Here is a 16992-nt window from a genome sequence, read left to right as displayed (position 1 = left end):
TAAACTGCTGAGGAGGTGTTAAATTAAATTCAATGCTGTGCTTAAAAAAAGCACATCCATTTTCTATTCTGCCCCAAAGCTGCAGTGACTTTTGCAATTGAGAGCACATACGCAAAAGGGCGTCCTCTGTGTGGCTCCAGTATCTAAATAGACATTTCAGCACTGAAATAGTTGGTAGAGATGGTCAAACTGGTTGAACCATTGTCATAAAGACTGGTAGCCCCAATGCCCAAGCAGGTGTTCCATTCGCGATAGTCAAAACAGGAAGAGACTGAAGAACTCAGAATTAAGTGACGTGAAACCCTCCTTAATTTGCTGCAGTTTTGACACTAGTCATAGAGGTATTAAGTACATCTGTGTCAGAAGAGGTTGAAATAAGTGTATACACACACACACACACACACACACACACACACACAAACCATTTCTCTCACAGGAAATATCCATTGATAATCATAAGCACTGAATAGACAACCCATGTGCAGAGCCCCCAGCGTACTTCTTTCATAGTCACATTTTGTATAGTATCATTACCTTACTTGGGAAAGGCCTTTAGAAAAGTATGACAAAAATGTAAACTTTTGCAGCCTTGAGACAGGCCATATTGCAAATTCCATTAATTTACTTTAGACATGGAAGAAAAAACATATAGCACTGATACATTAAGTAACATCCTTGACAAATCATTTTTAAATGATAGGTGAGGATAGGCTATATTTGCATTTGGCAGCTCCATCTCCAAGGACCCAACAGGCTGTGGTCGGTTTATAGAGTAAGACTTCTAAAGCCATTCTACACATTCATCCTTGTATTGCCAAAGGGCAATTCTGGTCATGGACCAGAAATAAGGTTGCTAAAGGCAGCCTGCACTTAGATCCAGCCTAAGAATCCATCTACGGCCATCTCAAGCACTTCCTCAAAGAAATGTATTTGCCAAAGAAGTCTAAAATGAAGAAAATGCTGGATCATCAAAAAGAGGCACATAACTGCACCAAGGGACCCATTTAAAAAAGATATGGGGTGAGGGAGGAGAGTAGGAAAAAGTATCCAAGTCCTGAAAGGAAACAAGACAATAATAAGCCAGTTAAAAAAAAAGTTCAGAATTACAAGTTTGTCATTAAGAAAAAGTCACTGACAGGAGCACATGTATTAACATGTTTAATCTATGAAAAGTTGGGGGAACAATGGCCAGTGACTCTGGTAAAGGCACGCCACAAGTTCGGAAGAAGGGGAATTGTATGTAAAAGCACAAACAAATGGAAGTCATCAGAATATTCAATTATTTTAATAAAAGCAGTTCCGCAATTCTTCCGCTTGTTTGCAAAACATCAATTAACCCGAAGAACAGCAGTGCTAGATTAGCATTATTTTAAATGAACATTAAAAGTATTCTTGAATGCTTAGGCATACATTTCATGGTCAGTAAATGTTGTATGATAATTTATGTGTCCAGCCTTGTATAGAGAAATACAGACATTTGCCTTATCAGATTGCAGCAAAAGAATGTGCAGACGTCCTTATAAGTGAATCCAAGACTTCATGCAGTAATGAAATGCAAACGTTTCCCTAACTTGTGTAGTTGGTAGTAAAATGTAAATTACGGTATTTACCTTCCACCTGTTTCCACATGAATTACATAGAACAAATGTGGTCATCGGTTCATCAGCACTGCGTGTCTGGACCTGTAGCAAACAGAAGCAATAATGTGTTTCAGAACTCAGCTTTTGAATAAAATCAATCTGCCAAACATCAAAAACTTTGATCAACTTTATTTACAGTAGCCATAATGCAAATATATTGGCTTGGACTTGGCAATAACTTTGATATTATTTTGCATGCATTGCCTTATTTAGTTCAGACCATTAATTAAAGCACAGCTAAAACCAAACAAGACTTGCCTTAAAAGAATGATTTCAACCAATGTTCATACCTTCTGCACAGGAGGAAGTCAAACATCAATCATGTCTTTTTCAAAACAATACTAGAGTTCAAACACAAAGAAAAACGCCTTCACTCTCGTTCTAGGTATTGAAATAACAGCAGAGGGTAAATCTGTGTCTGCACTTGTGTTTGAATAAGAAACTGCTTAGACTTCATGGTGTAACTCTGTTTACCGATTAACGTCTGTCTTAAAATGTATTCTATTTCTAACCTGTAACAAGAAAGGCCACTTCTTGTTTGGGGAAACCTGGTCTATTTAATCAAGTAATAGGGTGGTGTTTATCTGTTTTAGAGCATATATTTTACATTGCTTAAAAATCATAGCTTCTTGTTCTGCCTGCGCTATAAAAGTAATATAAATAAGCACTAGGCTACAATGGGAAGGCTTACTTCATGGTAAATGGGGGTGTACCCCTGCCATGAGTGAGTAACTGCATGTGAAAATGGTAGTGGTCTTTCACTAAAACAAGGTATTGTCTAATTGTAACCCAACTTTAGAACCCCCTGCAAGTCCCTTGAAGATGGTACCCCGACACAGAGGGCATGGATAATAAAGAAGGTACTTAAGAGCTGCAGTATGTCTTATGACACCCTAAGGGACCCACTCACAAATTACTCACAGACTGCGTGACATGGTGCAACCTAGATTTAAGGGAGAAGCCCTTCCTCCCCTGAACACCCCCCCCCCCACCCTATTGACGTCAGCGCGTGATCGCGTGCTGAAATCATTAGAGGGTGCTGGTCGCCCTGGAAGCCATTTTCTTCCAGCGCAATCACGAAGAAACAGGTACGTTTCTCCAGCGGGTGGAGGAGTTTCACACAAAGAGGCATCTTTTTGGGGGGGTGTGGAAAGGGTTTTCCTTTCCCCCCCCAATGTCTCTGAGCATTCCTGTTGCCCAATCGCATCACGACTGGGCAGCAGGAATGCCCACTAGACACCAGGGATTCTATTTTTTTCCTTTCCTGTGCTGTGTGTGTGTCGGGGACCGGCCCCTCAGGCAAGGCATATATTTTATGGCCATTTCTGCCCCCCTTGATGGCAAATCGGCCTATTTTTAGGCTGATCTGCCCCCACGGGGAGCAGAAGCCACTTAGGCACCAGGGATAATAAGTGTGTGTGGTTATAGGGTGGGGGGCGGCCCCTTGGCAAGGGTCGCTCCCCTAAGGGTGCATATTATTTATGGCCATTTCTGGCCCCCCTTGGGGGCAGAGCCCATTGGAACGCCAGGGATTTTTTAAATTTGTGTATTTCTGTGGGGGGCGCCCCATTGGGCAACGGTCGCCCCACCCCAAGGGGGGGCATAGAACTGTTGGCCATTTCTGCCCCCTTTGGGGGCAGATCGGCCTATTTCTTTTTAGGCCCATTGCCCCCAAGGGGGGCAGAAGCCACTTAGGCACCAGGTATAGTGTTTGTTTTTTTGTTTGGGGGTTGGCCCCTTGGGCAAGGGTCGCTCCCCATGGGGACACACTACTAAAGGTATTTTCTGCACAAATTTCTAAATGCTTGATGGTGGGGTGGTTGTCAACTGGCGAAGTATTTGCATTTGTGATAAGTTGTTTTGCTCCTTTTTGTACTAGTTCAAAGCTTTTGCTTTCTTTGCTGTGGCTCATTGCGGTTTTGGCGGTGATTGACCTGCGGTTTTTCATAGTTGCAAGTTTTAGGTAAGTAAAAACAATTTACTCCAAAGGAGTATTGTTGCATGCATGAATTACATGTTTTTAGGTGGTGTACTAAATGCAGGATTGTGTGTGAAACTGTCCTTAGATTTGTGCACAATGATATTTGTGTGGTCTTATTTCTAATTTGCTTTTCTTTCTTTCTTTTTAGTGGGATATCATTGGTGATTGCTGTGTCTGTGCAGAGTAGTTGCTGGTGAGTAGGTTTTTCTGGCAAGTGGGCGGTAGCGTTTTTCAGTACGTAACTCTTTGAATAAAGCCACATTTTGTTTATTACTTATCTAACACAGGGCTGGTTGTTGGTGGTGCATTTGTCCAGTTACTTTTCGTAGGAAGGATCATGGCTAGCCGCAGGATGACTGCTCAGCAGGATGTTGGTATGCTTTTTGAGTCATTGTCCGATCATGATTATGAGACTGACTCTCCATCTGAGGCAGAGAAGGAAGTGAGAGATTCTGGCAGTGATGTTTGTCGGAGAGGAATCTTTTGATGAGGAAGCCACTCTCAGTGTTTCTCTGGATTATTTAGTACAGGATACTTGACTTATTTTTCTTTTGTGTACGCAATTAGGAACACGATGTCCTTTGTTACATTTACATTGGCGGGAGCTACCGAAAGGGTCCCTCTAGTCTGTGCCCTTTTTCCAACTCCTAAACCCACCCCCTTTTGTTCTTTTGGCGACCATGTTTTAATGTATTTTTGAATGTTTTTGGTACCATGTTCTATTTTTGTATTCAAAGATGAAATATAACATTTAGTACAAAGACTACACAACTACAATTTCATTCTGCAGCCCTCTTATTTTATAGTATTACAGTGTTTTAACACAACATGTCAATTTGGCCTGTCATATTCCTCAATCTCTTGTTATTTCTAGATAATACAAGGGATCATGAGGTGTCAAGGCAGTAATATTGGCACTTACCTATAAGTGAATTCATGATTTGTTTGCTATGTCTTACAGTCAACAATCACTAAACCTGTATATTATTATTGCTTGATAGGGACTCCACAATCTCATATTTAGACTTCTCTGGACAACAGTAACTTGTTGCGATCCCGATGGGGCCCATCCCCTAATATGAGAAGGGTAAGCACGACTATTTTAGTTAATGAGTGCATGATTTGGTTTTTATTGTTCAAGTATTTTTCAGGCATGCACATCACATAGGGGACAGGTCACCAGTGTGTGTTTTTTTTGCCCTATGCTTTTCACAGTATATATTACGAGTTGTGCAATATATATTTGCTTTACTTTCTTCTACATTCATTTTCCAGGTTCCTGCGAAACACTGCAATACCCACTGTAGGTACTGTGAAATTTAGGATTAGGTAGTTTTTGTCTGGTCCTGATGAATGGCATTAGATCTTATCGACTTATGTAGCAAGAAACATGTTGACCTTTATGTAGAAGCAGTATAGGGGCTCCTGTACTTGCTTACACTACAATCCCAGAATTTAGGGTTAGCATAGTCTTGATATTTGATTTAAGTAGGGGAGATGAGACCTTATCCTTTTCTCCCCTCATTTTTGTTTTTAATCATGACAGAGGTTTAATATCAAATAATATTTTTTTACCTCTAGCCATTTTTAACAACATTCTTTTTTTGTACCAATCCAATATACATCAACCGGCATTTTTCTACAACAAAAGAACTCCGGCAAAGAGCCCCCCTCATGGGGCCCGTCAGGCATTGCAGTGCCGGCCTGACGAGGAGCTTAGCCCAATGATGAAGCATGTCACCTATTCGTGAGTGAGGGCTCTTGTTCCATTACATTTGCATCCCAGGGACTTCTTTTGGTCCTCCTGCCCATGGGATTCTGCAGGGACTATACCTCTTTCTTTTCTCTTAACGGAACTGTGTATTCATCGTTTGTAGATTGAAAGAACGCCACTTTGCTGAGCACATTCCTCCCACGCCCAAAAAATACTTTTCAGCTAAGAAATGTAGAGTCTGTGCTCAAAGAGGTATCCGGAGGGAGACTCGAATGTACTGCCCAGATTGTCCTTCAAAGCCTGGGCTGTGTGTGGGTGGCTGTTTCAGAAATTACCACACCCAGAGGAATTACTGTGAACTACCATGAGTGTAAACTGCCTGTTTTATATTTTTATGTGTTCAGTTTCATGGTTGGCATTTCTGTCATGTAGTTAGAGCTTTTGTGTTTGTAGTTTTGTAATTATTTCTAATTAGTTAGTGGTTTCTTTGTATAAAAAAAAAAGTGATGCCATTGTGTGTGGAGTGGTGCTTTGCTGGCTTTGCTGTAATCAGGCGTCGTAGCACACCTGTGACACGCTAGAGGTCTCGGGTAGGACCCCGATGATGAAGCATGCCACCAACTTGGGTGGTGGGTGAGGGATCTTTTTAACATAACCTAAGTGTGTTTTTCAAACTTTTAGTGTTTGGAACACCACATAAGTACATGGACACAAAATGATCTATTGCAAAACTACCTGTGTTTCGGGGGGTGTCACCTCTGTTTTTGGTCCCGGTGCGGTCTTTTTCTAGGGAAACCTACAAAACCCAGACAGGTTTTAAAAATAGACACCCCAAGGAGGATCCCCAAACATTTTCTTACCCAGACTCCTCTGCAAACCTCAAAATTTGCTTTAAAAAAGCATATTTTCTTCACTTTTCTTTGTAGGATCACCGCAGCGGCACAAATTTCCTACCACCCAGCATTCCTCTCAGTCTCCCAAGAAAATAATACCTCACTTGTGGGGGTCCACAAAGCAGAGTCAGCCTAAAAGATGTATAAAGGAAAAACATGTGCTTATCAAATCGCTGTGCTCCTCAATCTCTACAGGTTTTTGGCGTTTTTCTGTTGCAGGCACCTGGGCCACCCACACAAGTGAGGTACCGTTTTTATCGGGAGACTTTGGGGGAACGCTGGGTAGAAGGAAATTTGTGGCTCCTCTCAGATTTTAGAACTTTCTGTCACCGAAATGAGAGGAAAGTGTTTTTTGGCCAAATTCTGAGCTTTGCAAAGGATTCTGGGTAACAGAACCTGGTCAGAACCCCACAAGTCACCCCATCTTGGATTCTCCTAGGTGTCTTGTTTTAAAAAATGTGCAGGTTTGCTAGGTTTCCGTAAGTGCCAGCTGAGCTAGAGGCCAAAATCTACAGCTAGGCGCTTTACAAAAAACACGTCAGATTTCAATGTAAAAATGTGATGTGCACATATTGTGTTTCCTGTCACGAGCATTAGGCCTACCCATGCAAGTGAGGTACCATTTTTATCGGGAGACTTTTGGGGGGGCGGGGCTAATGGGGGACACAGAATAGCAAAACAAGTGTTATTGCCCTGGTCTTTCTGTACAATTTTTCCTTCCAAATGTAAGACAGTGTGTAAAAAAGACGTCTATTTGAGAAATGCCCTGTAATTTACGTGCTAGTATGGGCACCCCAGAATTCAGAGATGTGCAAATAACCACTGCTTCTCAACACCTTATCTTGTGGCCATTTTGGAAATACAAAGGTTTTCTTGATACCTATTTTTCACTCTTTTATTTCAGCAAATTAATTGCTGTATACCCGGTATACAATGAAAACCCACTACAAGGTGCAGCTCATTTATTGGCGCTGGGTACCTAGGGTTCTTGATCAAAAATCTGACATCGCAAGAAAAAGTTAGAGTAAAATGTGGAGAAAAATGGCTGTTTTTTTCACCTCGATTTCAATAGTCTTATTTCAGCTGTTATTTTCTGTAGGAAACACTTGTAGGATCTACACAAACGACCCCTTGCTGAATTCAGAATTGTGTCTACTTTTCAGAAATATTTAGCTTTCTGGGATCCAGCATTGGTTTCACACTCATTTCTGTCACTAACTGGAAGAAAAATAGTAAAAATGGGGTATGTCCCAGTAAAATGTCAAAATTGTGTTAAAAATTGGGGTTTCTAATTCAAGTCTGCCTGTTCCTGAAAGCTGGTGATTTTAGCAACGCAAACCTTTTGTCAATGCCATTTTCAGGGAAACAAACCACAAGCCCTCTTCTGCTGCCTTTTTTCCCAATTTTTTTTGGGGAAAAAAACAACAACATTTTAGCTGTATTTTGGCTAATTTCGTGGTCTCCTTCAGGGGAACCCACAAAGTCTGGGTACCTCTAGAATCCCTATGATGTTAAGAAAAAAACAAAAGACACAAGTTTGGCATGGGTAGCTTATGTGGAGAAAAAAGTTGAGGGCCTAAGTGCGAACTGCGCCAAATAGCCAAAAAAAGGCTCTGCATAGGAGGGGAAAAGGCCTGGCAGCGAAGGGGTTAATAAATCCGTACTGATGTCAGTACTAGATATTATGATATGCACCCAGAGGGCACTTTAGAGGTGCTCCCTAAAACCATCCTAGTCTTCTAGTGTGCTGGATGACTGGTCTCGTCTGCCACTACAGATGATTTTCTGATCCCCTGCAGGTGAGAGCCCATGATCTCAGGAGGTTAGGAACCATCATTCCGCCATCGAGTTAATGGGCCCAGAATTGTCTTGTTTTCCTTTATCTCTTAGGGCGTCCTCGACCACCCTTTGGTGCCTGGTCCCTCCCCTCTATGATGTCAGAAGACGCCCTGGAAGTTACTGTGCGTGGTAGCCATTTGGATTATTTTTTCTTTACTTTTTCTTTTTTTGCTTTTAGTTGAGTTAGACCTCTTCCCCAACCGTTTGTACCGTTCACATTTCTGGGGAGGTGGGTGGGTTGCATGTGAATCCAGAAAATTCTTTAGGCTGCGAACTACTACTGTTAAGTAACCATTTTGTTTTGCAGCATGAATCTTTTTCTGGATTCCCATGCCGTGCATCAGATTGTGCAGTGGTGTGCCCCTTTATTTGGGTTGGCTGGGTTGAAATGATGAGCTTGCAAACCGGTGTTGCAATACCTTCTGTCCCCCTTGTGCTTCTTTATGCATTTGAATGTCCACACAATAATGTTTTGTGAATGTGTGTGGGGATGCCAGTGTTGCGGCAGCGCGGATAATGTCTATGAGAATGTTTGCCATGAAATCTAGTGTTGCGCCCTTTGTTGAGTGTGCTAGAGCAGGGATGCAGTTATTTGCTAGCTGCTGCTTAGCATGTTTGCATTGTTTCCCTGATCCATCGTGCGATAGTCCCCTTTGTGACGGGGGATCCTTTACAGGATTTGGCATATGAGAAGCAGTTGGTTTCCTTTGCTGAGTCTCTTGGTTTCCTCCAAGTAGTATATTCGTGCCCTTCTTATGTCCAGTGTATGTAATTTTCTTTCCAGTTGTATTTGTGGGTTCTTTAAGAAGACTGGCAACTGTATTATTTGGTTGACATAGAATTTGCTCACCACTTTAGGTAGGAATTGGGGGGTTCGTTCCAAGAACTACTTTGTCCTTGTGCATTTGCATGGAAGGTTCCTGTATTGTTAGCGCTTGAATTTCGCTTACCCTTCATAGCGGTGTGATAGCTATGAGGAAGGCAGTCTTTAGTGTGGTAAACCGGAGTTCAGCTTTGTGCATGTGTTCAAATTGTTTTGTCATAAGTTGTGTTAACACTGTTTAAGCTCCTCATCGTTCTTGGAGGGGAGATTTGTTTGGATCCTTCTGGAAACCTTTTTATAATAGGTGTTGAAAAATCTTTTACATATTTTTCCTCTGGTATAGGCCACGACTGCCGCCAAGTGCACCTTGAGAGAAGATTAGTTGATCCTGCTGTCTAGCAAGTGTGTGAGAAAGGTTATTACTGTTTCCTGCCTAGATGTTGCTTCTAGGGTATTATTTCTTGTGCACCATAGGAGGTATCTCTTCCATTTTAATGCATAGCTTCTTCTTGTTGGTGTTCTGGCTTCTTGTAGTATCTTCATGGTTCTGGGTGGTAGGTTTAAGTGTCTGAATTGTATGTATTCGGGTGCCATGCTGCTAGACTGAGTGTTGTTGGATCCGGGTGGAGCACTTGCCCCTTCTGCATTGTGAGTAGGTACCGTTCCACTTTGATCTTTATTATCTGTCCTGTGGACAGCTCAAATAGGTTTGAATATCATGCTTGTCTGGCCCACTGAGGGGCTATGAGGTTTGTCCCTGGTTTCCTGCCCTTCTCCAGTACCTTTGGTATTAGGGATAATCGGCAGAAAGGTGAGGCAAGTCTTTCTGACCAGTTTAGTGACAAGCCCTTCCCTTCTGACTGGTGGTGTGGAAACCTGTTGCCATTTTATGTTTTCTACTGATGTGAAAAAGTAGATTGTGTGACCCAAATCCTGAAGATTTTTTCTAGCCTCCTTTGTTTGGTCTCCCGTTCGTGTATGCCGCTTTCCTGTCTGCTTAGTCTGCCTGTCTCTATGTTGTCCTTCGCTGGTAGGTGAACTGATTGTAGGTTGATCCCTTGTGGTTTCGCCCAAGTCCATATTTCCTGGGCTAGCTTGCTTAGGGTGAACAACTTTGTACCCCCTTGTTTGTTCAAATAAAACATTGTTGTTGTAGTGTCTGTCTGGATGAGTACTTTCTTTCCTGATACTTCCGTTTGAAATGCTTTCAGGGCCAGTAACACTGTTTTCAGCTCTAGGGAATTGATGTGTTTTATGGCATCCATCTAGTTCCATCGGCCTTGGACTCAATTTGCTTGTGTGATCCCCATTCCTTGCGGGAAACGTCCGATGTGATGGTCACTGAGGGACCTGCTGTCTTGAAAGGTCATCCCCTGGTTATGTGTTTGGATGCCCACCATTGTATTTCCTTCTGTATTTTCTCTGTTACAACCACTAGATCTTCCCAACTCCTGGTGGTTTGTGACCAGTTGTTGGTCAGTCATTCCTGGAATGGTTGCATGTGGAGTCTTGCATGAGATATGAGGGGAATGCATGATGCCATCTGTAGGAAAATGGCTCCCTGTTGCAGTTACCCCCCCCCCACTTTTTGCCTGATATTGATGCTGACTTGACCGAGAAGTGTGCTGGGACCCTGCTAACCAGGCCCCAGCACCAGTGTTCTTTCACTTAAAATGTACCATTGTTTCCACTGGGTGGAGATGCCCGCCCCTCCGGCCACTGCTCTCACTTTTGGAGGCAAGGCTGAAGGAGATAATGAGAAAAACAAGGAGTCACCCACCAGTCAGGACAATCCCTAAGGTGCCCTGAGCTGAGGTGACCCCTGCCTTTAGAGATCCTCCATCTCAGTTTTGGAGTATCCCCCCCAATAGGATTGGGGATGTGCTCCCCTCCCTTCAGGGAGGAGGCACAAAGAGGGTGTAGCCACCCTCCAGGACAGTAGCCATTGGCTACTGCCCCCAGAACTAAAAACACGCCTAAATTTAGTATTTGGGGGCACCCCAGAACCCAGGAAATCAGATTCCTGCAACCTGAAACAAAAAGAAGGACTGCTGATCTGAAAGCCCTACAGAGATGACAATGTCAACACCAGGGCAGTGCATGCTCTATTGGCGACTAGAATGCAAAAACCCAGCACTCTCAAAACAACGTAATTTATGCATTGTGCTGATATGTTGTTGTTTAACCTTTTGCATTGCAGAGTTTAATCCTGAAGCCTTATTTTTAATGTTTACACAAATACTGTTCATTTGCAATGTATTGCTGCAGGCTTTCAGAGTGTGTTAGGGAGTGGTCGCTTTCCAGGGCCTTCCAGAGACTTTCCCTGTAGCATGCCTGGGTGTGGTTGTGGGCTGGGCCAAGACTCTATAAAAGGGAGCCAGCCCAGCTCCAAGTGCTCACTATTCAGAGGTCCCAGTGCAGAGTAGCAGCTACTTCCTGAGCTCCTGTCCCGGTGGCCTATTTGATCTTCCAGGCCGCTGCCCTTCATTCTTCATTGGTGATTCTTGTTCTGGGCGGTGAGACAGTGGTTGGGCTGACCTCCCGACGCCGTTAGAGAACTTTCATATTCTTGGCCTAATTCTTTAATGATTAACAGATTACTCCGTGCGCTACCATTACTTGACATTTGCACAGTGGCTTGCGAATCAGCAAAAGACGCGCAATTCATTTCATGGTGCTTTAATCTCGTTATTCATTGCGCGCTGGTATTTTTTGGCATTTACATCGTGGCTTAGGAATCGGCAAGACGCGCAATTCGTTTAATGGTGATTTAACCTTGATATTCATTGCGTGCTACCATTTCTTGACATTTTACATGGTGGCACTCGAATCGGCAAGACGCACGATTCTCTCTTCGAGCTTAATTCATGTTGTTCATTGTATGCCATTTATTCTAAGACATTTATTAGGTAATATTCGAGTTGACAAGTTGTGTGATTTGTTTCCTGAATCCATATTGTGTTATTCATGGTGCACAATCCTTTTATGGTGTTTACTATATATATGAAAATCTGCAATGTGCGCAATTCGTGTTGAAACATATTAAGAGAACACAGAAGGCCAGAGTTACTAGATGCAATATTGCATGGTCCTAGTATGCATTCTCAAAAAAGGATTCATATGATTGGTTTAGAACTTATTCAGAATGCTTTTTCCTGATTCTCATGTAAAGGAAAGTACTTGAATTTGAAAGTTTCATTTAATCCATCTTGATTCCCTTACAGGTATCCGGCCATCTTGAAACTTAGTTATTTTAAGCCTAATTCTTAGGTTGTTCATGTTTTCAGAATGACTAGGCTTAGAGTCATAGTCTAGTATTGATTTCATGAGATGTAATTTTTATATTGTGTGTTTTAACCTTTTTCTTACTACAGGTCTCCTTCCGAGCTGTTCCCTTCCTAATCCCCTCTTGAACTCTTAGTCTCTGTGATTTATCTATCAGAGTCTTGGAGCTGTTCAGTGGTGGACGTGTTGGGAACGTGCGCAGACCCCTAGGATCTGGTGACTCTGACAGACAACTGCTTTGGCCCCAGCCATACCGACCTGTCTCATGACTCGAAAAAAACTGCAATAGCAACACATCTGACAGGGACCAGCGACCTCTGAAACCTCAGAGGACTACCCTGAACCAAAGGACCAAGAAACTCATGTGAGCAGCAGCTCTGCTCAACAAAGGAAACAACTATTGCAACGTTCTTGCAACTTCTAAAGACTTCACTCTTCCCGCCGGAAGCGTGAGACTTCACCCTCTGCACCCGACGCCCCCGGCTCGAGCTACAGAGAACCAACACCACAGGGAGGACTCCCAGGCGACTGCGACCTCGTGAGTAGCCTGAGACGACCTTCCTGGAGCCCAACAGTGACGCATGCAGAGAGAATCCAGAGGCTCCCCCTGACCGCGACGGCCTGGACCAAGCACTGCACCCTCAGTGCAGGAGGGACCCTCAGGCGACCCTCTGCCTAGCCCAGTCGGTGGCTGGCCCTAGAAGCCCCCCTTTGCCCTGCCTGCACTGCTAGAGTGACCCCCCCCCTCCCCGGGTCCCTCCATTGATTCTAATACAAAACCAGACGCCTGCTTTGCACACTGCACCTGCCCACCCCTGAGGGTGTGTTTTGTGTGCCTACTTGTGGCCCCCCCAGTGCTCTACAAAACCCTGCTGGTCTGCCCACCAAGGACGCAGGTACTTACCTGTTGGCAGACTGGAACCTCTGCACCTGACCAGCCCTGAGCTGCTGGTGTGGTAACTTTGGGGTTGCCTTGAACCCCCCACAGTGGGCTGCCTATGCCCAGGAACTTAGACTTGTAAATGTCTTTCTTACCTGACAAACTAACCATTACTTACCTCACCCAGGAACTGTTGATTTTTGCACTGTGTCCACTTTTAAAATAGCTTATTGACATTTTTACTAAAACTGTGTATGCTATTGCTCTAATTCAAAGTTTCTAACTTACCTGTGTTGAGTACCTTGCATCTTATGTATTTACTTCAAATCTTGAACTTGTGGTTCTAAAAATAAATTAAGAAAATATATTTTTCTATATAAAAACTATTGGCCTGGAGTTAAGTCTTTGAGTGTGTGTACAACAAATGCTTAACACTACCCTCTCATAAACCTACTGCTCGACCACACTACCACAGAATAGAGCATTGGAATTATCTAATTTTGCCACTATCTTACCTCTCAGGGGAACCCTTGGACTCTGCGCACACTATCTCTTACTTTGAGATAGTATATACAGAACCAACTTCCTACACAATCATGCCCATCAACTTCATGATAGTCCTCACTGTCAGAGATTGTCCCTTCTCGTAAAGATGAGTTTTCTCTGTGATAGCTTGTATTCTCCTCTGGGCAGGTCTAGCATGTGCTTTTCTTGCACTGAGCCTGGCTCCTAGGAAGGTCTTTTCTTGCTGTGGTTTTGGGGATGTTTTTTGTGATTTATGCTGAACCTTAGCTTTTGTGGTGTCGTGATCACTGTTTTGGTATCCCTTTGACATTTCTTATTTGAGTGTGCCTTTATAAGCCAGTCGTCCAGGTAGGGGTGTAAATGACTTCCCCACCTTCTTAGCAATGCTGCGACTGTCCCTAGGCATTTTGTGAAAAACCTTGGCGCCGACTTTAATCTGAAGTGTAATACCTTGGTTTGGTAGTGAACTGCCTTGAGTACGAATACGAAGTATCTTTCGTGTCTGGTTCATTGATATATGTACATAGGCGCCCTGAAGGTCTATGATTTCCATGTACTCTCCTTTTTGTAGGAGTGGGATTCTCTCCTGTAGGGTTGCCATTTTGAAATGGTGAGTGTGGATGAATTTATTTATGAACCTGAGGTCCAGAATTAGCCTTGGTGTAAGGTCTTGTTTCAGTGCCATGAAGTAAGGTGAGTAGTTTCCCTTGTTTAATTCCTTTTTTAGTACTCTTTCTATTGCCTGTTTTTCAAGGAGTTCCTTCACTTGTACCAGTTCAGTTTGATTTTTTTCCTCTTTGGTGGTGGTAGGAGAGAGTACTATACAGTAGCTGTGACATACCATGTTTAAAACCCAATTGTCTGTATTATTTTTTTCCCATTGCTGTGGACTCTGCGCTATTCTGTCCCCTACCGGTGCTGTGTGTGGGTCTGGGGTATTTCTGAGTCACCCGGTCATTACTCCTCCTTGGAGCGGGGTTGGGGGGGGGAAGCAGGTGGGGGCGGGGGTGAAGCATTGGCCCCTTGATCTCCCTCAAAAGGGCTGTCTTGTGGAATTTTTCCACTGCTGGTACCTGGTCTCTTGGCCAATTTGTTGGGTACTCCCCTGGGGCGGCTGTTGCTGTTGTCATAAAGGCTCCCCTTCCTGTTGGCCTTCTGATGTCACTTACTCTTCTGAAATTGCCTCTGTATTGGAGTACACCCCGCCATTGCCTTTGCCGTTTCGTTGTCTCTTGATCTGCTGCAAGGAGTAATCCACCTCTCGGCCAAATAAGGCCTCTCCAGTGAAGGGCTTGTTTATTATGAAGGCCCGTACCTAGCGTTTGAAGCCAGATATCCTGAGCCTTGCATCTCTCCTTAGTGTTGTGCCTATACACATTTGTCTACTGCTGTGTTGCCAGCATCCAGCGCTGATTTCATGCTGGCACTGGCGATGGTTTTCCCCTCCTGTTTGATCGCTTTTGCTCTTTTCTTATCTCCTTCTGGGAGTGTCTTCATTAGTTGTTCAATTTCGTCCCACTGCAGGTGGCCATATCTGTTAAGGAGGGCGACTGAGTTCGCTATACGCCATTGTGCTGCCGCCTCTCTCTCCATCTTTCTCCTCACAATGTCAAGCCTTTAGCTTTCTCTTTCTGGAGGGGCCCTGTGGAGGTGTGTGCGTTGCTCCTCCTCCTTGCTGCTGTGACGATGATGGAGTCCGCCACTGTGTTCCCCTGATTATATTTGGGGTCCTTTGGAGAGTGCTTGTATTTCTTCTCCACCCTTGGTGTCACCCCTTTTGCTGCCACAGGTTCTATGAAGGCCTCCTTACCTTGCTCCAGAATACTGGGTAGCATGGAGAGATAGAGGTTTCCCCTGCTTGATAGCATGAGGGTTTCCAGTAGGAAACAGGAGTCTCCCTTTTCTTCCAGGGGTACTCCATATATATCTGCTGCCCTCTTCACTAAGCTTTTATAGCATGTGATGTGGTCGGGGGCAAAGGCTTCAAGGGGTAGCTGTCCACCTTCTGGACTCTCCGCTTCAAGGTCATTCTAATCGTCCTTGAAACTCCCCATTACTTAACTCCTCTTCGAAGTCGTAGAATTCCTCCTCCACCTCTACTTTGTTCCTCCAATGGTTTTGAGGTTTCTTTCCCTGTTTCAGTGCCCGGAGTTCCTCAGTATGCATGGTCTAGGATCCATGGGGGTCTCTTGTTCGTGGCTGGCCCTGAATCGTCAATTTCTTGGACGTCGGGGCTGCCTTGTGGTGCTTTTTCTAGGGGATTTTCTCCTCTGAGATTTGACATCCTTTGTCATCTTCAGCTGATTTTTTTTCTTGCCCACCCCCCAAGAAAATTAACGTCTTTCCCTCCATGGGTCGACTGCATCTCTCGTCTGATCTTCGTTGCTGGATAGGATAATTCTTTCAGCGGCTCCTGGTGTCTTTGGCTCTGCATTGCTAAGTGGAGTTATTCCCTCTGCTTTTGGCGTGATCTGAGGGTTTTGAGTACAAAGGCGGCGCAGACCTCTCAACCCTTGTGGTCCTTAGGAAGGCAGAGGTTGCAGATTTAATGCGGCCCGTTCTGGGCAAACTTATGGTGGCAGCATTTAAATGAGGTGTATTCATTTCAATTAAGGCCACAGGGAGGTGGCGGTCTCTGGAGCTGTGCGGCCCCACATATAATTGACACTTTACTCCGGGGAGTTGGTTGCCCCCAGGGTTGTGCAGGATGGGGGTATAGGGTGGCATGCAGCCATCCCCCTACCCTTCTCCCACCAACATTCATTTTGATTAAAGCCCTGGGGAGGTGGCTGTCCCCAAGGTAGAAAAATGCCCTTGGACGGGGGCTGCCTTGTGCCCCTCCTTCATTTCAATGTTTCCCCGGGACCTGGCCCACCCAGGGGCTTCATAAAAAGAAGTGTGTAAGCCCGCACTTGTTTTATCTTTTAATTTTACTGTGAATTCACAGCAATTTTTTTTTTTTTCTAAAACAAAAAAATAAAAAGGTGCTTATTTGCATTGGCGGGGTCCCTCTGGGACCCGTACACCAGAGCCAAGGGGTCAGGGTGTCCCTACCCAGGCACCTTTTCATTTTTTCCCCCCACACTTGTTTTCTGGAACTCGGCTGAAACTTCCCGCTTTAAAGTGTTGGCAGCTAATCCGAGCTCTCTGCACAGGCTTGTTATTAATCACAAAGTCGTCGCAGCCACCGAAACAAATTTGGATTTCCTTAAAAGTCTCAACAGCTACTGAAAAGATTTGCACCAAATAACAAAAAGCGCAATCTGCTTACCGAAAGCTACCTTTCTGCCAAACTTGGTGTAATTCCATCCAGCGGTTGGGGCTGTAGTCTTGTTCAACATTCCAATGGGAATTAACACGGGAATCAAGTGTTTTTTTTTTTTACACCCCCCCTAACCCCTTTTTCTCAGGC

At 44.1% G+C, this 16992-nt stretch overlaps 1 protein-coding gene across 3 annotated transcripts in view; it reads right to left on the bottom strand.

Annotated features, from left to right (window-relative positions):
* LOC138282505 (acyl-protein thioesterase 1) overlaps positions 1-16992 on the bottom strand; it is a 558768-nt gene that overhangs the window by 17465 nt on the left and 524311 nt on the right. For all 3 annotated transcript variants that reach the window (XM_069220173.1, XM_069220170.1, XM_069220171.1), the window contains one exon: positions 1611-1682. In XM_069220173.1, coding sequence (XP_069076274.1) covers positions 1611-1682 — 72 coding nt within the window. The remainder of the gene's footprint in view (positions 1-1610; positions 1683-16992) is intronic.

This window comes from Pleurodeles waltl, chromosome 2_2 (assembly GCF_031143425.1).
Source record: "Pleurodeles waltl isolate 20211129_DDA chromosome 2_2, aPleWal1.hap1.20221129, whole genome shotgun sequence".
In the NCBI taxonomy this organism is placed as follows: Eukaryota; Metazoa; Chordata; class Amphibia; order Caudata; family Salamandridae; genus Pleurodeles; species Pleurodeles waltl.
The sequence above is the reverse complement of the archived record's forward strand: the minus strand, read 5'-3'. Positions and strand labels throughout refer to the sequence as shown.